The sequence below is a fragment of the Lemur catta genome, chromosome 23 (genome assembly GCF_020740605.2).
Source record: "Lemur catta isolate mLemCat1 chromosome 23, mLemCat1.pri, whole genome shotgun sequence".
NCBI lineage: Eukaryota > Metazoa > Chordata > Mammalia > Primates > Lemuridae > Lemur > Lemur catta.
Window position 1 is genome coordinate 21,548,803 of NC_059150.1, and position 21,365 is coordinate 21,570,167.

General features: G+C 33.9%; 1 protein-coding gene across 2 annotated transcripts in view; it reads right to left on the reverse strand.

The window, feature by feature from the left end:
• The window catches only part of TPR (translocated promoter region, nuclear basket protein), a 60,804-nt gene that overhangs the window by 624 nt on the left and 38,815 nt on the right, over window positions 1-21,365 (reverse strand). For both annotated transcript variants that reach the window (XM_045536176.1, XM_045536177.1), the window contains exons 35-51: window positions 20,308-20,513; window positions 20,035-20,096; window positions 19,288-19,496; window positions 17,927-18,199; window positions 17,078-17,226; window positions 16,468-16,551; window positions 13,141-13,341; window positions 11,840-11,971; window positions 11,513-11,603; window positions 9,280-9,464; window positions 7,989-8,057; window positions 7,784-7,878; window positions 5,386-5,492; window positions 4,068-4,163; window positions 3,770-3,926; window positions 1,969-2,087; window positions 141-236 (exon numbers count right to left, since the gene is read on the reverse strand). In XM_045536176.1, coding sequence (XP_045392132.1) covers window positions 141-236; window positions 1,969-2,087; window positions 3,770-3,926; window positions 4,068-4,163; window positions 5,386-5,492; window positions 7,784-7,878; window positions 7,989-8,057; window positions 9,280-9,464; window positions 11,513-11,603; window positions 11,840-11,971; window positions 13,141-13,341; window positions 16,468-16,551; window positions 17,078-17,226; window positions 17,927-18,199; window positions 19,288-19,496; window positions 20,035-20,096; window positions 20,308-20,513 — 2,331 coding nt within the window. The remainder of the gene's footprint in view (window positions 1-140; window positions 237-1,968; window positions 2,088-3,769; window positions 3,927-4,067; window positions 4,164-5,385; window positions 5,493-7,783; window positions 7,879-7,988; window positions 8,058-9,279; window positions 9,465-11,512; window positions 11,604-11,839; window positions 11,972-13,140; window positions 13,342-16,467; window positions 16,552-17,077; window positions 17,227-17,926; window positions 18,200-19,287; window positions 19,497-20,034; window positions 20,097-20,307; window positions 20,514-21,365) is intronic.

Consider the following 21,365-nt stretch of genomic DNA (forward strand, 5'->3'; position numbering starts at 1 on the left):
TCACATGTTCCACATGTAATTATTTAATCAATCTTTGGAATATTTAAAAAATTAAAAGGGAAGCTTAAGAATTAGAAAATGTGTTTCATTTTTATTACTATCCCACATTCTATTATGTAGTCAGTAGATCAGAAATTCACCTCTCTGTCTGTTAAACTGACGACCACGGACACCTTGTCTCAATGTTGTCTGAAGTCTTACTCGTCTGAAAGGTTTTGGTTGACTACTGCTAGTATCTAAGGAAAACATTAAGATACAAGAAAAGCAAGTTAAAACAAGAAAGCACTTATAATGACACAAACTAATTACTAAATGAATGTATGAATAACATGTAGACACATCCATTTACATTCAATATATATATATTTTTTAACAATGAGAGGACATTTAACAAACCAAAAAAGGATAAGTGGTTAAAAAAAAATTCCTATTTGAAGAAAAAAAGTACCTCATGTTTTTCATTCATTCATTCAACTAATTTATTAAGTATTTACTTGGTGACTATTCATGTATCAGACATGGTGCTAGGTGCTGGGAAATACAATGGAAAACAAATTGTCAGGTCCCTTAGCAAATAGCCCAACACGACAGAACATGAATCATATCGGACACTTCTGTTTTGGACACCCCAAATCTAATCATTAGCAAATCGTACAAGCTCAAATTTAAATATACATCCCAAATCTGACCACTTGTCACAATCTTAACTCTACCATCCTGCCTAAGCCATCACCATCTTTACCTTGAGTTATTGTAGTAGCCTCTAAACTTTTTCCTTGTTTCTGTCCATTACTTATTTTTCATCTCTTCTTTACATAGCAGCCAAAGCATACTGTTAAGCCTTTAAGTCAGATCGTGTCATTACTCTGCCTGAAGCCCTCCAATAGCTTCCTATACCCATGAAAGCCAAGGCTATTACAACCATCTACTTGATCTATCTTCTCCCACCCCCAGCTTTTCATCTGAAGGTTCCATGGCAGAGTTTGAGAATCATTACTGTAAACAATTCAAAATGAAAATAATCAGAGTGAATGACTGAGTACTGTATTTCCTCAGTAATAAAGGTAATTTCCTGCCTAAAAATTTGGAGGATAGATAAGCTAGTATGGTATATTGTTTAAGAGTAGTCTCTGGAGCCAAACTTCATTTTGCATCTTGACTTGTCCATTACTTATTAGTTATCTGACCTTGAAGATGTTATTCACCCTTCTTGTGCCTCAGTCTTAACATCTATAAAATAGGGATGAGTATCTACCATGCTGAGTTGTTGTGAGAATCAAAAGAGTAAATATATGTTAAGGGCTTAGAATATGGCCTGACACATAGAAAGTGCTTAAAAAATGCTAACTGTTATTATGTAAAAGAATAACTTTTATTATAGGATACATAATATCTTTTTTAAAAAAAATTAACTTCAAATGTGAAAAGGCAAACTCTGAAACTGTTTACCTTAGTAAACTGCAAACATTTTTTTGAAGAACAGAGCTTCTACCCTTCAGCCCTCCACATCAAATCTCACGTAGGACCCCAGTATGTTGAACTACCAAAAATGGAGCTGCTCTGGTCCAAACAGAGGCAAGATGCCTGGAGTACTTACCCCTCCTTAGCTTCCCTCCCAATATGCCCATCTCCTACAGCCCCTGTAGTACCTCGATGAGACCCAAGAACTTTACCGAACAGTATGTGAGAACCACTTGTCTAGATGAAACATTAAGTGAACTATTCTTTTGGGATGGATTCACTATGTCCATATTTCTGGTTATCGATGTCAGAATATTCTTAGAATAATGATTTCAGTATAAACCAAGTTCCCTTTAATTACAAAATTTCTCTTCTAAATAAAGCATTTTAAAGTACAGGAAAAAAAAAGGATATGGATTCATTACATATCCTTAACATAATAGTGTTTTCACAAACAAATCTGAGGTATAAAATTTGTTTGTACTGTAGTCAAGAGCAGGAACTTACCTACAGAAGAGCTGGAAGGAGGATCCTGGCTGGTAGAAGGGAGATCTGACTCATCAGAGACCTGAACAGGCTCTTCTTCCTGCTGGCTGTCAATTTCTAGGCCTGCTTCTGAACTAATACTAAGGAAAACAAAAATTGATTAGAAAATACAAAACTGATTCTAGAATGTATCCTAAATTATTTCCAAACTTTTTTCTGATCTAGTTTGTCACTTAAATTATCCAAAACTCCCCTTAAACTAAAAATTATAGACTCTGATATTGGTAACCATACATATTTTTTAAAGGGGCAGGGAAGAAAAGAAGTCAAGTTGTTTTTTCCTCATTCCTTTTCTCACCAGGACATGTTCCAATTTGAATTTTTGTTTTTCCTCTTTGTTTGTTTTCCTCTTTTCTTCTGACAAGGATTCCACATTTCTTGACATTCACAGGAAATATATTGTCCAGATTTTCATAAATTCCAAAACTTTTTAGGAGAACAGAGTACTAAAATAATTCAAATTAGTCACACTACTAATAGTACACCAGTAACTCTCCATGGGCTTCTAGCCCAGTTGAGATAGGCTTTGGGTAGTGAAACTCCTGGCTCAATGGTTACAACTCCATCCTTCTTCCTCTGGAGAAGCAAGTGAGGGAGATAGTATAAGAATAACATGATTCTGCTCCAGGTTTTTTATTCATTTGCAAACTTCAGTGGTTATTAGTAATAATTTACTATATGCTTAAGTTGAGAAGTGCTGGTGAAATGTAAAGAGCATGGGGCTGGAGTCAGAGTTTCAAATCCAGCCTGAGCTGGTTACCAATAGTATAGCCTAAGCAAGTTATTTTAACATGCTCTGAGTCTGAGGTTTTTTGTTTGTGTAATGGAGACAATACTTTGCAGTGATAGTGTGTGAGTTAGATATGACATATGTAAAGTGATCTGCATACATGGTATGGAATTAATGGCAGCTAATATTCTCAACAGGGTCTTTAACTTCCCCCATTAAGCAGCACGGTGTTGAGGAGTAACAATAGACCTGTTTTTTTCCTTATATACTAGAGTTGGCCTGTAATTCCTGTAAGAAAATGTTGCTAAATAAAATCAAGTTCTTCAGTTCTACCTACGAAATCTTGGGTTCTACTTCTAGCTTCTGATCATGAGGTGGTCCAATTTTTTCATCTTATAAAGAATTAGGTTCCATCTTGAAAGTTAAACTGTAAGATCACTGTCCAATGGCTCTTTCCATTAAATTACACCATTTCCTTTGACTTATTAAAAAGTCCAGAGGACTTGTCACAAAATACTTTTGCTAAACTTTATAACTGATGTGTTAAAAATGTAGTCATGACTTGAAAACTACTAGAAAAATCTTATTTTTATGAAGCCAATATTTCAGGCATCAAAGTCTAAATGCACACAAATAAAGAATGAGGATCCCTTGAGAGCCCACTGTTAAATGGAAAGTGAGTCATTTCTTAATATTCCTAATTTTCACAGAAAGGCTTCTTTCTTAGGGAAAAGTTCAAGCAGCTATGTTAATGGAAAGGTACCAGTACTTTTAAAGAAATACTCTGATCTAGAATGTATCATACAATTTTCAGGGAGATAGTAGTTTTAAAAATTATTTGTCTTCTGTAACAACCTTCAAGTTCCAAAATATATTACTATATGCAAAACAGTCTTTCAAAGCATATGGTTTGGTTTATTTTTTTTAGTAGGATGCTATTGAAAATGAGCTCAACAGATTTTTCCCAGCTAAAGGAAAACAAATATAAAATCTGATGAGTTTAAAGCAGGCAAAAACTGTAAAATATATTACCCTTCGGATTCTGCCTCCACAAATACTTCATCTCCATCATCACCTGTTGCTGTTTCATTTGTTGTAGATAAAGTGCCAGTGGAAGTTGTCACCATTGGAACAGACTGAGAAGCATGCTCTGAAGCATCAGAGGTGGTACTCTCAGTAAATACAGTCACTTTAAAAGGAAAAAACAATAAAAAAATTAAAACTTTAACTTTGTGGTTTATAAAATTTTTAGCCAGATGATATTTTATAGGTTTCCGTTTTATTTTTATAATTAAGACACGAAATCTACTAATCTGCCTTTGATACCTACCTGGGGCTGCTACTTGTAGAGGGGTAGTGGGAACACTTCGGCCACCTGACTCTTCTTCATGTGCAAGGAAGAGGGGTGTTTCATACATTCCTAAACCTAAAGACAAGTCTGAATATTAATGAATGACTGAAAGAACATAAAATTGTCAATATGCCAGGTATCTGAAAGAAAAACATTAATTAGTGGAGATACAATTTCGCTGAAGCCTGCAATTTAATTATTCCATAAAGCAAAAATCAATCTCTCAAATTTTAAATACAATTTAAACATATCCTTTAAATTTCCTCACACAAATTAAAGTACCTTTAAAAAATTAGCTAAAATGCTCTTATTAGTTTCGTACAAGCTAACTTCACTGAGTATCCAACTATGAGCGAAGTACTATATTAGTATCTATTCCTCACCAAAACTGCAAGGCATTTATCATCCCCCTTTTGCTAATGAAACTTAAGTTCAAGGAGGTTAATTAAGTCTTCCCAAGGTTACAAAGTTAGTAAATGGTAGCATTCCGATTTAAGCCTAGATCTGACTCCTCAGTCTAGGAAATTATTCTAACATACAAAGTCACATAACACTTCAAATGTATAAAGTCAACTTATAATTTCTTATCAGTAGCGAGGCCTGTAGTGTTAGAACTAACATCCTAAACAACCAGGTGTCACATTAAATAAGTTTTATGAGGGCTGTAGATTAATCTTTTGTCTTGGCTTACTATTAAACTAGTATGCATTCTATATTTACTTATAAAATGCCAGACAGCTTCCTAGAAATAAAGTGGGCTACATGAATCCAACCGAAGATTAAAAGGTAAAAAATTCCACAAACAGCATAATTCATATGCAGAAAGCCAACTACTCCTATTACTTAATTTAGGGGTCATTTTATTCCATATATTTTGAATATTTTTTGTTAAGTAGTGTTAATAGAAAAAATATAACTAATCTTATACTTTTACCCAGGAATGTTACAAGTGTCAAACCATAAACAGGTAGTACCTATGTATATTTGTTGGTTCATTACATATTTCTGAATACTTACTTCATGTATGACACTATACTAGGAGCCAGAAGAGATACAAAAGTAAAAACCAATCCTTATGCTCAAAGAAATGATAACTTTGTTGGAAAGATAAGATTTATATGTAAGGCAACGCTTAATAAGCATATTATAGCTTTCTCTATAAATTAGCAGAGGGATTATTTAAATATCAACTTTTAAAATATTTATATTTGCTCTTTTCTTAAAATTTAAAATCATAATAGCTTATTACTGAATACATACAAATCCAGGAAATCTCAGGGTTTATTTAGCGATTTACCTCCTTGAGAAGCAAGCTGGCCCAGATCAGAATGACTAGAACTTGTCTGTGGCATATCCTCAGGCGGCCCAAACCGGAATCTAGGAACGCCAGCAACCTGTGGGGAACTAAATGGATAAAAAGTAGTTTGAGATGAAACTTACAAAGTTACCTTGTTTAAACCACAAAGGTGGAAAGAATATAGGAACAAGGAAGAATGAGCATCAACAAATTGGGAAGGAAACAGATTGAAAATAAAGCCAATAAAGGGTATTTTACTTATAAAAATACTCAAAATATCAGCTATTAATGAATTTAGTAATCATATGAATAACCTGTGATTTACATATAAATATTTTTTAGCTCTCCTGAACTATGCCTCACATTTCTCGAATCTGTCACATATTGCCACCTATATATATTGCAAACAACACAAACTCAACAAGAAGCATAAAAAGAGAGTTAGAATGAAGTCACGAGACAAAGTTTTACCTTAGTTTTCATTGTTGAGTCATCAAAAAATCAAGTCACCTGTTTGGCCTATTATTCACTAGCTGGCTCCCAAGGTTTAGAAAAATTCTCTAAGATTAGATGGCTAAAAACTTGCTTTCCCCCTTATCCTAACAACACTATCATTTATTTTTCTGCCCACAATTCAGAAAAAAACACTCAGAATTATTTCTTCCTTTGCCCACTCTGTACCCTATCTTTCCTTAGGTAGCCAGCTATTAATACTTAAGGATTATACTTCTATAATACCTCTTGAATCTATTTTCTTTTCTATTTTAACACTATCGCTTTAGTTAAGGCACTTCTCTTTCAGGTGGATTTTTAAACTTGTCTCCATACAGTTATCCTCTTCTGGAAGAACGCTGAGCTCTCCTAGCTAGCCCTCAAGTTTCCTATCTGGACCAACATCTCGAGAAGCTCCAAAGCACTTAAGGCTGCCTGTTGACAAGGCCTCCATTCTACTTTTTCAGTCTTATCTTTGTTAGATAATCAGATTATACCTCAATATCTGAAATAAAAAAGGCAAAGCTGAATTTATTGCTTTTTATAATAAGAGCAAGCTATGTCAGTCAGGCACCTCCGCTCCAAGAGGACTGCTGTTCTTACACAGGATTTTTAGGGAACGTGGGGTGGAGGGACTTGTGACTATTAAAGGCTTTAGAGTCTGACATCTGTAGAACATGTTTATTTGGGTGAAAATGCTGTTCACTGGCTGATACTCAGAAGCATGTTTATTGAAGTCTCTTCCTGATTATTGACTTTCAGAAAGGAGGAGCTCACACTGATTGGTTGGCTTGCAAAAGTGTGTTAGCTGAGATGCACTGTGGTTAACTGAGGGCATTTAAAACTGGTTCTGACTGCCACGTTACCATGGCTACAGAACGATTAACCTTTTCCGAAGTTTGTGGAAACTTTTTTATTCCGATCTTCAAGTACATCTTGTTACACAAATAACAGTTCAGCCACAATTAAACATGTATACTTCCATACAGAAAGCCTTTTAATCTTGCAAGAGGAGTGGTATAGCCTAACAGTTAACATAAATTCTAGAGCCAGACTAACTGGTTTGAAACCAAAAAACTGCTACTTCCTGGCAGTCTGTCCTCTATCTGACAAATTAGTGAACGTCTCTGTGCTTCAGTATCCTTATCTGTAAAATGGCAATGGTAACAGCATCTACCCTCATAATTATGAGCATAAAATAAGCGGATGCATAAAAATGCTCAATAAATGTTAGCTATTCTTTTCCAAGACTGAATTCAATGTCCTCTCCATCAAGTCTTCTCAGATTCTTTCCCCCTAATTTTTTGGAATAAATTACTTTCTCATTTCTATTAACAGAGCTTATTGCTTACGCCTTTAGTCTTCTTCTAGATTGCTGAAGTTACAGTTAGTTGCTCATATGCATATATTTCACGATATTATCCATTATGATCGGTGTAATTAGCAACACCTTGACCAACACCTATATAGCACATAGTATGTGTTAAGTAATATCTTAAACATGTTAATACAAATTAATTCATTTAATTCTCACAACTTATGAAGTAGAAACTATTGTATTATTATTCCCACTTTTTAAATGAGTATACTCAGGATCAGAGAACCTAAGGCACTTGCTGCTAGTAAGCAGCAGAGCTGTTTCAAACACAGGCATTCTGACCTTAGAGATCACATTCCTAACCATTGTTATATTGTCTTTTAATTAAAAATTCTTGATAGAAGCAATTGTATTTCATTCATCTCCGTATAATTTTCCCCAACACTACATCCTCAACTCTCCTATCCCAAGTGCTTATTAGTACACAGCAGAGAAGGGCTCAACAAATAATGAGTTGATCCAATGATAAATTAACCCGGAAACAGTATTTGGTTAGTGACAAAATATGTTTCTATTTCATTAACTTACTGAATTGCTTCTGCAAACCCATCAGTACGATGTGGCACCACAAGAGTTGGTGTACTTGGAACTGTTCTGTCTTCATCATCAAAAAAATGCTGCTGCTGTAACAGAGATAGAAAACAGGAGTTAACAGGCACAACGTCACACATAGGGACTGTCCAAATATTTGCCGAATAAACAAATCACTTTTATGTGATGAGTAAGTACTTACCATGCCACCTATTCCTGGAGTCAACTGAAGCCCACGTCCTACAGACTGCCTCCGGGTCATCTGAATTCTCTGTGTGTCAAGAAAGAAAGTACATTTGTCTTAAAGAATCAAGCAACGAAATAAACATCAATTATCAACAGACAGCTTATTAGGCGGGCAATAAAATAACTAAAATGTTAGTAGATAGGTAATCAACAGGATATTTTCTCAGAAAAAATTGCTACTACTCTTGTCCTAAAGAAATCAGTTTTAATTAGTGACAAATTTTTAATTATAGACACTATAATATTAACCAAAAGAAAAAATATTTTATTAACTGACAGACAAAATATTAAGTAATATTCAAATTAAAACAAATTTATGATCCTATCTTATTTGTATGTAAATGGATTTAGTTCCTATCTCCTTAACTGAAAATGTTAGCAAAGTGTGCCTTTGGATCTTAAGGCTTAATTATTCTTTGGAGTTCAAACAGCAGTACAGTCTTCTTATGAATTGCTTCCCAGTTAATTCTCAATTGACAGATTGGGTATATTTTGCAGCATCCACACACGGTCCTTTAAGACTGTATTTTCACATAATGACATTATTTTCATCATTAGTAGAATTTATACTTGAAAGTATTTTAACACACTATGTTACAGGATAAAACTCAAGCTAGATTAATAGAAGTTTTATACTTTTCCAGCTATTTCTGCAAGCACTTTTCATTAAGAGATGCCCAACCCTACTACATGCTAAATGTAAAGGGTCATGAATACCTTCGTTAATTTTAAAAGTAGAATATGAGATTACAAATAAATGAGAGAAAAAATGATCTTCTGTTAAGTAGAATAGAAATTCCTTTTTTAAATAAACGTGCACATTATAGAAAGAAACCTTCAAATCAGATGGTAGTGAGCTGACAAAATATACTTTATTTTCATTAAAACCCAAGAAAATCTTTTTCTTTTCTAACCTATAGAAATAGCAACAGAATTTTATTTGCTATGACTATAATTATTTCAATTATATATCATATTATATTCAATTATATATGTCATATTATATTCAATTTTAGTAAGTCTTGCCATTCTAAAGTTTATTCCGTTTATGAAAGTAAATTATTGTCATATTTCAAGGAAAAGAAATCAGAGACCAGTTTCAGTTTAGAAAATTTTATAAAAATATGCCAAAACATTAAAAAGTTTATTTAATTTCTGAAAAAAAGAAGAAAAATATCTAATGGAAAGGGAAAAAAAGCCAAGATTTTTAAAAGTTCGTTTTTCAGAACAACCAGTACTTTTAATACCTGCACTGGTGGTCCCAACTCTTGAGGTGGAGCATGAATGGTCAGTCGCGGGGGGAGTGGATGTGGCGGGCGCCTTGGCGACTGAGGGGCTCGAGGGGTCTGTCTTTCAGATGCTGACGATGGCTGCTGTTCTCTGGAGACCTCCTGGGAAAAAGAAGATTCTGCAGCACCTGTATTTCCTTCACCTACAGGAAAACAGAAGCTTATTTTTGAACTATTAAATTTACTACAAAATAACTTGGACAATCCCTAGAAACATAAGTCTTACCATTAGGAATGTTCACCTCACTAATATTTTTAGAAGTAAAGTTGTAAGGTGTGTTGGGCTTTAGACTCAGAAATAATGGGGTTTGCCCTTATCAGTTGTGTGACCTTGAGCAAGTCCCTTAAGCCAGCCGTCCCCAACCCCAGGGCTGCGGGCTGGTACCCATCTGTATCACCGCCTGAGCTTGGCACCTGCTGCCCCACCCCACCCCTCCACCCCCGGCTGGTGGAAAAATCATCTTCCATGAAACCGGTTCCTGGTGTCAAAAAGGTTGGAGACTGTTGCCTTAACTTCTGTGAGTCTATTTTTTGGTTGGTTAATAGAGCAAATGTAACCTATAAGTAAGTTTTTCTGAAGATTTCAAATAATGAACATAAAGTACCCAGCAACATGTGATAAATATTTAATAAATTTTGTCTTATATTGTTCTTAACAAAGTGGGCAAATTACCTGAAGGTCAGATCACTAGAATAAAACAATCAAACAGGGTGAAGAAGATTGAGGAAAAGCTTCACAACTACACTTTTATATCTTGGTATTCCCAAATTTTGAATTTCAATGGTCCCTCAAATGTCTGTCTTCTATATACATTAGAGAAACAAAAGAAGCCGTCTTTCACTATGAAAAGTTGAACAGGATATCACAGAATGCAGTAGCTCTAAAGTCTTAAGGTCTAGAATCAGATCCTTGTTCTAATACTTAGTAGCTATGTGACCTTGGTTAAGCCATTTCTCTGTGATTCAGATTCTTCACTAGTACCTAAATTTGATTAAGTTTATTGTAAGAATTAAATAATAGTTCAATACAAGTAAAGAAAAACAGTCAGTAACTTTTGGCAATGTATCAAACCTATCCACTAAATTTTAGTCAGACCATAGACCACTAGACCTATTTTTGCTTGATTGCAAGAAAAAAAAAAAAAAAGAGAAAAGGAAAAGAAAAATGGCTATGAACATTTGCCCTCAACAGATCTTTTAGTGATAATACCTAACAAGGCAAAATTTTTCCCTCTTTTCCAACTATGTGATACACACAAAATGTTTCTTAATTTATAAAATGTTTATAAAATATAAATTGTTATCCCAAGTATATTAATTTCTCTCTCCTTTCCTCCTTTAAAAGGAAGACTATTCTTTATTATATAGCTTAATATTCATTAGTCTATTTTTCTCTTAAAACACTTGAAAGGGTTGCCTGCCCTTGCTTTATATTCATTCAAATGAGTACATACTTTGCCCTTCTAAATATTCAGGCCTCTACAGAAACCTGGATACAATGCTTTCCCACTAACCCAAATATACAAGATTTTACTGTATCACTACTAATGATTTTGGTCAGTATCATCTGTAAAACCAGGAATATTATACCAGATGATCGCTAATTCTTTAAGACACATTTTAAAACAATGAGAATGAAATAAAATTATTTTCTATAATTTCCATAATCCTTTAATGCCTACAACTTTTCGGTGGACCTCCTGGACTCTTTCTTTCAAAGATACAACAGAAGGTCTACTGTACCGATCAAAAAATCTTTTTTTCACTGGAAAACCAGATCACACTGAAAAGCTCCAATATCCATAAATCTTAAAACGTGAAGCTTGATTAGACTGACCTCTTCTGGTTGTGAACTATTACTACTGCTGTTGGAAATCCCTGATTTAATGTTTTCCCTTAATTAGAGCAGCGGCCGCATCAGTATTTAGAATACTTTAGAGATTTCAAAATGTTTTTCTACCAATGAGGTAGAGAAGAGAGTAGAATGACAGCCCCTAACAGTACAGTAGACTTTATGAGAGCAAAGTAGTGACAAAGCTAGAATAGGAGTCAATCCCTTACTTGTCAATTTACTAAGTAAGTTTTATACAGGATGATTAAATACAATTTGAGCTTAGAAAGTATTATTTTGTTTAGAAAATATTACCTAGTTTATGAATATTCAATTAAAAAAGACTAACGTGAATCTCACCACTGTTTTGAGAATCCGCAGCTCTCTGACCACCTTCGCCTCCACCCAGGCTTTCCTCTGTTTCGGTGCCTGGGTCAGTCCCATCGCCACCCTGAGAACAAAGCGCGATGCCGTGAGCTCAAGTAATTCAAATAGATACCTTAAAAACCAAACTGAATAATTAACCAAACCAAACTACAGCAAAAACAAACAACAACCAACTGATAAAACTCCAAAGGCATAAAAGGTTTTAGTGTACTCATGATATAGGCCTTTCTATAGCCCTAGAAAACAGCAAGTTTTCTAAGCAAGCTCTTCAAAGGAATGGTAAAAATTCCAGCCAGTTACCTCAGCATCATCAGCTTCATAGCCATCATTGCCATCTGCACTCCCAGTGCCCTCATTGCTATCTTCACCCTCGTCTCCCATCCCTGTGTCATCTTCATCATCATCATCGTCGTCTTCATCTTCTTCATAATCCTAGTAGAAATTATGAATAAATAACAATCTAGGATATGGCCCACATGTTCTGCACATCTTGATACTAATGTAGAAATGTAAGCTTGATCAGGAAATAGTTGTCTTGAGCATTGTATGAAATTAGTTCAGCAGCACCAGATATTACAACTGTGATGCTTACTAGAATTAGTAATGTAGCAATCACTTCTGAATTCTAACTGTTTGTGTGAGATCATTCAAAGATTATTGCCCCTAGATGTCAGCAAAGTGCCAAGTGGTCTACTTTAATTCTAAATTTAAATAGGCTGCATTGAAGAAGAAAATAATGAAATTACACTATACCAGGAGCTTTTAAAAAATGTTGCTTTATTAACCAAAAAGTGTAAAATAAAAAGCTGTCAATACAGAATTAAATTCCAAAAGAAAATACAGTAGTTCAGTTAAAATATACTTCAATGATGGTATCCTCAGTTACTTCTGAAATAAACTATGGGGCTCTAAGAGAAAAGAAATCCTTATTTCTTCTTTTTATTTCCAGATAGCATTTACAATTAAATTCATATAGTCACTTACCAATAAGACTTAAGATTAAGTTTAATTTAGAACAAATCTTAAATGCTTAGCAATCATTAAAAAAAAAAGCAAAATTAAAAAAACTGGGACTTTCTAGCACTGGTTCTATACTCATTTTTATTATAAAATGTTAATTTCTGAACTAATCAGATAAAAGAAAACCAACAAAATATATTTTTTTAAATTTTTATTTATTTATTAATTTTTTTGAGACAGGATCTCACTCTGTTGCCCAAGCTACAGTGCAGTGGCATCATCATAGCTCGCTGCAACCTCAAATTCTTGGGCCCAGGTGATCCTCCTGCCTCAGCCTCTCCCGAGTAGCTGGGGCTACAGGTGAGTGCTACCACGCCCAGCTAATATTTTCTATTTTTAGTAGAAATGAGGTCTCACTCTTGCTCAGGCTGATCTCAAACTCCTGAGCTCAGGTGATCCTCCTTCCTCAGCCTCCCAGAGTGCTAGGATTTCAGGCATGAGCCACTGGGCCTGGCCTCAACAAAATCTATTTAAACTGACGAGAAACCAGAATTTACTAGTCGTTGCATTAGTTGTCCCAAGGATTTAAGCACTTTCATCTAACAGTTTAGAAACATTGGATGATTTCAAATCAAATTTACCTCATGTTCTCCATCATTTTCATCATCATCCTCTTCTTCATCATCGCTATCAATTACAATGACATCATCTCCTTTGCCTTGACCATCTTGGGAAGAAGTTGTTGTTTGCTGATCTGACTGAAGTGGTCCAAGATCTATTTGTAGAGACTGAGAGGTTTCCTCACTGTCTTCCATAGGCGTATAATCTCCCTGGGTTACTCCCTTTAAAAATAAAAAGTCAAAAATTGAAAAAATAAACAAACAAACAAAACCACAAAATACTAAAAAACCAAACCTAAAATGATCAATGAGTTATTATAGGTCAAAGTAAAGACTAAACAATACTTATAGACTAGGTGTATTTTATTTTTAAAAATATGGTTTCAAAAGTAGAATTTGAAATACATGCTAAAGATGATGAACCTTTGAGTTTCTTTACTGTCTTCCTACAGAAGAATTATTATAAATCTTATTGGGTAATACTCACATAAGAGAAAAAATATATAAACATAGGTATGTTCAAAACTACAGTGTTATGTTGTAGATCAGTGCTGTCCAACAGAAATATATGAGCCACAATGTGTGTCACATGTAATTTTGAATTTTCTAGTAGCCACTTAAAAAAAGGAAAATAAACAAGTGAAATAAATTTTAATAATATACTTAACCAATATATACAAAACATTATTTCAACATGTGATCGCTATATAAATTATTAATCTGATATTTTACATTTTAAAATTTTTACTAAGTCTTCAAAATCTGATGTGTATGTCACTCTTATCTCAGTTTGGACTAGCCTTATTTCAAGTGGTCAGTAACCAATATAATTAGTTGACCAATATAATTAGGTGCAGTTGCAGACCAAAGTCAGAAAAAAGGATACACATGGACCTGCAACATTTTATTAGAAACTTTTCCCCTAAATTAGAAATACACTGGAAATATGCTGAATAAAATAAGCTATTATTATTGTCTTTTTACAAAGAAACCTTTTCTTTCCCCAAAACTCTGATTATCCTAAGCCTTCAAACCACATTAAAGATATCAGATATTAAAATAATTCCTTGTTCAATCTACTTCCACAATTCTATTTTGTTAGCTACTGAAATAAACTATTATTTTAACTCTATTTCTGATATTTGCTATAAAAAGTTAAATGTCTACTTTTTGGCTTAAACAATCAGTAACATCTATTTTTTTTACAAGCCAACAACAATGTCTTTTAAACTAAGACATCATCAAAAATTTGTATATACTATAATGGAAAAAGTGAGTAAGTCATCATATAATTAAAAATGTGTCTCAAAGTGACATGTTTATTTCAGGAAAAGCAACACTTACAAAGAACATCTGCTTCCTTGTTGGAAAATCAGAAAAATGAACTATTACACATTCAGAGGGGTGGAATGAAAGGTCAAATGGTACATTTGAGTCACAGAGAATTTTGCCAATCTCAAGTAAAAGCTTTCCATAGAAGATTTTACTATAATTTAACCAAGTCTGAGAATAAAATAGAAATTCACATCTTATTATTTCAAATTGTTTTATGTTTTTCAGAGACAACACTCTCTGAAAGATACATGGAACAGACGTCACTTATAGTACAGGTTGAGTATTCCTTTTTTGAAATGCTTAGGACCAGAAATGTTTTGGATTTTGGAATACTTGCATATATATAACAATATATCTTGGGCGTAAGACCCAAGTCTAAACATGAAATTCGTTTATGTTGCATATGTTTATGCACATAGCCTGAGGATAGTTATATGCAATATTTTAATAGTTTTGTGCATAAAACAAAGTTTTGATGGTGTTCTGACTGCAACCCATCACATGAGTCAGGTGTGGAATGAATATTCCACATGTGGCTTTCATGTTGGTGCTCAAAAAGTTTTGGATTTTTGAGCATTGTGCATTTTGAATTTTCAAATTATGGATGTTCAACTTGTACTACACATTCACCTAAGGTTTAGTTTTTTGTTTTTAGTCAAGGAGAGGTAGTAAAATTAACTTACAGACTGAATGTATCTAAGAAACTAAAATTTACTTAAAATTTATGGTTACTTAAAATTAGCTTGAGATAATTCCTTAATTTTACACAGATAACAAAATGACCCTAAAAGTTTATCCAGAGAGAAAGTATTGTTTCAAGCTTAAGAGGACAGTTTAAAACTATACAGCCTGGGTTTAAATCCTAGCTCCAATGCTATGTGAACTTAGGTATATTACTTACCTGGGTATCAGTTTCTTCATCTATAAAATGGGGTTGTTTTGAGGATTAAATTAGTTAATAAATACAAATCTTTTTTTTTTTTTTTTTTGGAGACAGGGTCTCACTCTGTCATCTGGGCCAGAGTGCAGTGGTGTCATCATAGCTCACTGCAACCTCAAATTCTGGGCTCAAGCGATCCTCCTGCCTCAGCCTGCCAAGTAGCTGGGACTACAGGCATGCGCCACCATGCCTGGCTAATTTTTTCTATGTATTTCTATATATTTTAGCTATGCCTGGCTGATTTTTCTATTTATTTTTAGAGACAGGGTCTCACTCTTGCTCAGGCTGGTCTTGAACTCTTGGCCTCAAGTGATCCTCCTATATTGGCCTCCCATAGTGAATAAATGTAAATTTCTTAGATCAAAACTTGGTATATGGTAATGAGTTCTATGTTAAGTATTAATAGTTAACTATTAATATTATTATAGCTAAATTCTCATCTTGTGGGGCAGAGGGACACAAGAAAATTAACAGCATTTAGAGTGTCTAATATGTGGACAGGTACTGTTTTAGGTACTTCATAATCTTAAAAATTAAATTTTTTTTAAAAGTGAGACAATTGAGAGAAATAATGACATGCTTATAGCCAGAGGTTCTAAGTGGTGGAGCTAGGAATGGAACCTAGTGCTTTGATATTTCTGCCAGGAAAGCTGCTCTAGAGGAACCTCAATGAGAGTTCAGAAAATGAAGTATACAAACGCATTTCCTTTTATGGATGATTTAATTCTGTAAGGGAAACAACAGAGGACTCTAGCAAATGAGGTATTATGTATCAACTCAAGACTCAACTAGCACTCTTTTCCCTCAATTTAATTAAAATAGTGGATAATCTTCACTCACAACTCTGGAAAATCTGGAAATCTATGCTACCTATGAACAAAAACATTTCTTTAACATAAATTTAGAAGGTAGTATTCTCATGGGAGTAAAATAAGCAGAAATTGCACTAGTGAATTCTAGTAATAGTTCATTAAATATGAGAACAAGTTAAAAAAATTCCAGAAAATGTTTTAATTTGTCAATTTCATTCATTGAAAGCAACCATTTGTTACTTTAAGTATATTTTTACTTACTTCTCCTATGGAATCTTGAGAATCCTGGTTGTATACTTGAGTTTCTACCTCTCCATCAGTACTTTCTTCTGCCATAACTTCCTCCTGAATCATAATATGCAAGCATATTAAATGTTATAGGTGCACTACATGAAGGGCTATCTGTTCTACTCGTCCTCTCAATAAAACAAAACTCAAATTTACAATTTTAAAGCTATATAAAAGAAATGTACACTCTTATTAAACTTACTATATAAAGTTTCCACTAACAACGCAGGTACCATTGCCTACAATGTTTCATATTACTATTTGCATATCTTTAATCAAATTTTTTTTTCATTTCAATAAAAAATCATTGTAAACAACTAAGTTGAATTGCATTTCAAAGTTTTTTAAGTTTGTAAGTCTCATGGATACTTTAAACTGTTATCTACCTTCTTACTTGTAAGATTAACCAAAATTATATTCCTTTATTTTTTGTTGTTGTTAGAGCTAAATTGTAATGAATTAGGTTTTATATCAAACATTAAGGCTACTAAATGAACTTCAAAGGTTACTTTTCATTAGGCTTTAACTGAAAAGAAGACCTTAACCCTACTGGTAAAGATAGAAATAAAGTAACTTTACACACCTCAGTTCCTACAGGTGTAACACTTTTCAGCTTCTTTGGAAGAGGCATTTCCACTGTATCGTCAGAGCCTTGGTCTGCTGCTTCCATGGTGCTATCCTCTTCCTCTTCACGTGTACGCTTTGGCAAAGAAGAACTTGGGGTAGCTGAAACTTTGAAATTACATAATTTAAATCTTGAAATTAGAGAATAACTCAGTTTAAACAAAGATAATTTAGCCAACATGGTCACTTAACCAAAGAAGAACACAGTAAACATTTAATTGTACAAATCATTAGAATACAATTAATTAAGTCCTAGATATATGCCCATCAACATAATTTGTTTCTGCTAGTCTATAGGTAAACAAAGAGCAACTTATGCTCTGAATCAATGTTTTCATGCCAACCTAACCTTTGGTTAATAAAGACCCTAACTCTTACAATGAATTAGATTGTACTGATGTATGTTAATAATTGCTATTTATAAAGTTTACATAGGGGCCTTCTATAAAACCCGGGACTCCTTGGATGAAAAATTTACACTGTATATAAATTAGTGTATGGTTTTGTCTTAGGTGTCTTTTAGTCCTCAGGACCTGCAATTAAGTTATATATAATATGTTTTGGGTTGTTTCATCTTTAAAACAAGTCAAAAAATAACTGGAGGGGAAGAAAGGTCTCAATGACAAAAATAACTGACCTAAAATAGTCAAATTCAGAAGTAAACATGAAATAATGTTAGGAATGCACTCATTCATTCTGATATCTGGAAGAAATCAAGTATGTACAAAGAATACTGAAGATATATATTATATCCAAGATATCATATATGCATAGATCTATTCTAACTTCATTTTAAAATTAATCTTACCAGTGCCAAATACTGCTGTGGAAGTAGAAGGCCGCTCAACTGGAGAACTCTGAACAACCTCCACTATGTTTGGGGATAACTCTTGATTGGCAGGCTCAATCTGAGGATGACTCTGTTGAGTGGGCTGCACAAAAGCTGTGGCTTGTGTTTGCTGTTGAACAGTTAAAATGGGTTGAGAGAGAGAGGGCTGGACATTAGGACTGGTTGAACGAACAGATCCACTTGTGCTTCCAAAAACTGGAACATGTTCCACAGGTCCTTCTGACTGCATAGCTGAAAAATAATTATGTTTAATATAAGTCTTCTGCTCTTACCAAAGCTGGAATTATTCTTTCCTATTGTACATGTCACATTTTACATAGTTTTGCATAATTATTCTTACTACTTAATAGATAAAAGCATTGTGGGTAAAGGTAATGTATTATGCATTTTTGTACTGCCTATATGATTGATATGGTAGTATGCAATAGATTATTAGCCGAATTAAATAAACAAATACATATCTGAAACTTTTTGCATCTATTATTTCACTTAAATTATTACCAAATGAAATTAATGAAATTAAGAAGCTCAAGTCAAATTAGAAGTTTTCATTAAGCATTGTTTTTTGTAATTGATATCATAACACAAACAGTAAGTTTAACTGGTAATGTATTTGGTAATCATTTTGTTGGATATAGTCAAAATAAAATATTCTGTACTTTGATGGGATACACATAAATCATATTTCTAAATATTTCAATAATTTACTGAATTCTAATACACATCAAATAAATATCTAAGAAAATATGCTTGTAGCAAAGTTTTGCTGAATACTTATTTTTGGGGTTGAGTAGAGGGATTAAACAATAAAAAGTAAGATTCTTGTCCTTGAGGAGCTCAGCCTAGTGGCATCAAAAAGCATATATACAACTGAATAAAATAAAAAGTTGTTATTGCCTTAATGAGTAACAAAGTACCACAGGAAAAAAGTGGAGAAAGCAATGAAAAGGCCAGATAATTTCAGTGAAAAAGTAATGTTGGCCTGAGGCAGTAATTTAGTACAGTATTTCAAAGTGGATTTCATATCATGTTTCTTAGTCATTAGAAGTGAAAAAGTTAGTCCTAGAAAAATATGCTGTGTACTCTCCCACTTCTTTAGCTTAAAAACAAAGCAGAAAGGAAGAGAGGGGAGGAAGCAATTTGCTGTATTAACAAGTATCCTGGGAGGTATACCCTTGAAATACTAGACACCCACCTTTACAATGATATCTGACTTCAGCTTTAGTGGATGTTTCATCTATCCTTGAAGTTATTGTCATCAACCCATAATAAATCTGAATAAGCAGTCAGTTCAATCAGATCTATTTTATTTCACTAACCTTCTTGTGATTCCACTTGTGTGGTGGGCATCACTGTGGCTGTCGGGGTGGTAGTAGGATTTGTAACAGTTGCAGGTGTAACCATTGGGCGGATACTAGCCCTGGGTGTTGATTTATTCCCAGCCATCGCTGCAGCTGTCACTTTACTTGGAGTAGACACAACAGGAGTTGGCTTGATATTGGCTGTTGGTGGGTCTGATGTGCTGGCACTTAAAAAGGAGAAAATACAAGAATAATGATTCATAAAAAATTATTAGGCAGATTTAAAACAAATATTTTTAGAAAGACAGTGAGCACAGTTCTCCACTTCTTGTTCACTACATGTTTCAAAACTCTTATTGAAGAGGTTTTGAACTTAAGCATTAAAAACTGCACCACTCTGGAGTGATGCGTTCTGATTATGCAGAATGTATCTAACTACTGAATCGCTGAATCCAAGTCTCAGTCCAGCCTTTTATATTTGTCACCATATGATATCACGGGGAAAATCAGTAGCAGACTAACTTAGAAGCCAATCACAAACTGAAAGACAAAAGATGTTTTCTCTGCCACAAACGTCTACTCGGTAAGACCGAAAGTATGCCAAAAAATGAAAGTTTGCAACTACATGATAGAGTTTTGCAGAGACAAATACATGTTTTAATAACAGAATATATAGATTTCTGGTTTCTCCCCCAAAGATCACCGGAAGTTCCCTGAAATTTAAAAGAAAAACAAATAACAGACTGTAAAAGAACCAAAACTCACATTCCTCTTTCACCAGAAGCTGGAGTTGTTTTCAATGTGATCTGTCTCTGCTGTTCTGGGACCTATAAAGAGAAAACGATTGATTTTTGTGCCTATCCCACAAAAGTCCATTGAACAATGCCATCAAAATATCTTCCTATTTTAATTCTTTTTGTATACTTTGAATTTAGCCAAAATTCATTCTGACAAAGGTTCCTGAATCACAAGGCACTTTCAAGTAAAATGTACAAAGAAAAAAAATGACTTGTCATTTAAACAGAATTAGCTAATCACCTTATTAGAAGGTTCTTGAGGTTCATCTCTCTGCTCGAGGTGTCTCTCTTGATGCTCCCTGAGTTCTCTTTCCAAGCGACTAATTCGACCTTCATATTGGGACTTAAGAGCAGTCATACGAACGTCCAATTCATCTTTCTGTTGATCTAAGGCTCCATTCCTTTGTTTAAGCTCTTCATTTTCTTTAGTTAGCTGATCTTTTACACCTAAAGTACCCACCCAATGATATTTACATTATAATAAAACATTCAAAAGAACATTTATGTGCTAATTAACACACAAAGATCATACCAGATTCCACTACTGTACTTTAACGTCTAAATTAGTTCTGATACGTTATACATCTCAATGAGCAAAGTTCTAACATATCTATGTTTAGTATTTTAATATAAAATATACTTACTCCAACATAGAAATGTGACTTTTCCTAACTAAAATCTCAAAAAGCTAAAGACTTCCAGTTAGCAGAATTCTTTTACAGGAATTTTAATATTTTAATGTATCATTCAATTCATTACTATGAGTTGCAAAATTTTCATTTCATATAATCTATAGCATATATTTAAAAATAATTCAATAACTTTATGAAATAAGTTGTTGGGACACTGTCTTAGAGATTATTAAAAATAATGTTCACCCCCATAATATGCAGAAAAAAAATAATGCTCATAATAAAACCCAACAGTTTGACATTTTATTTAACTATTCAGCAGACTGGCAGGCAAGGGTGAATAAGGCCGTGGGCCTTGCAGCACTGGGCTCCTCATAAATCTGACATGGTGCTCTCCCTAAACAGCTAGAGGGGCCCTCTGTCCAGTGAGGCACAAAAGAATCCCTGGGCTGGAAAGATCCAATGCTGTCTACAGATGATAGCTGGGCAGCACAGTCTGAGCCCAAATGATCTCTGTCACAAGGTAGAACTGTTAACACACTAAAGCAGAAGAATAGCAGTACCCGTTATCCATTTATTACCAGTTAACAATTAAGAAAAACTTCATAAATATATCGACATTTTCATCACACTTGAAAATTAAAACTGCTTTATGTTTGTGCCTAAC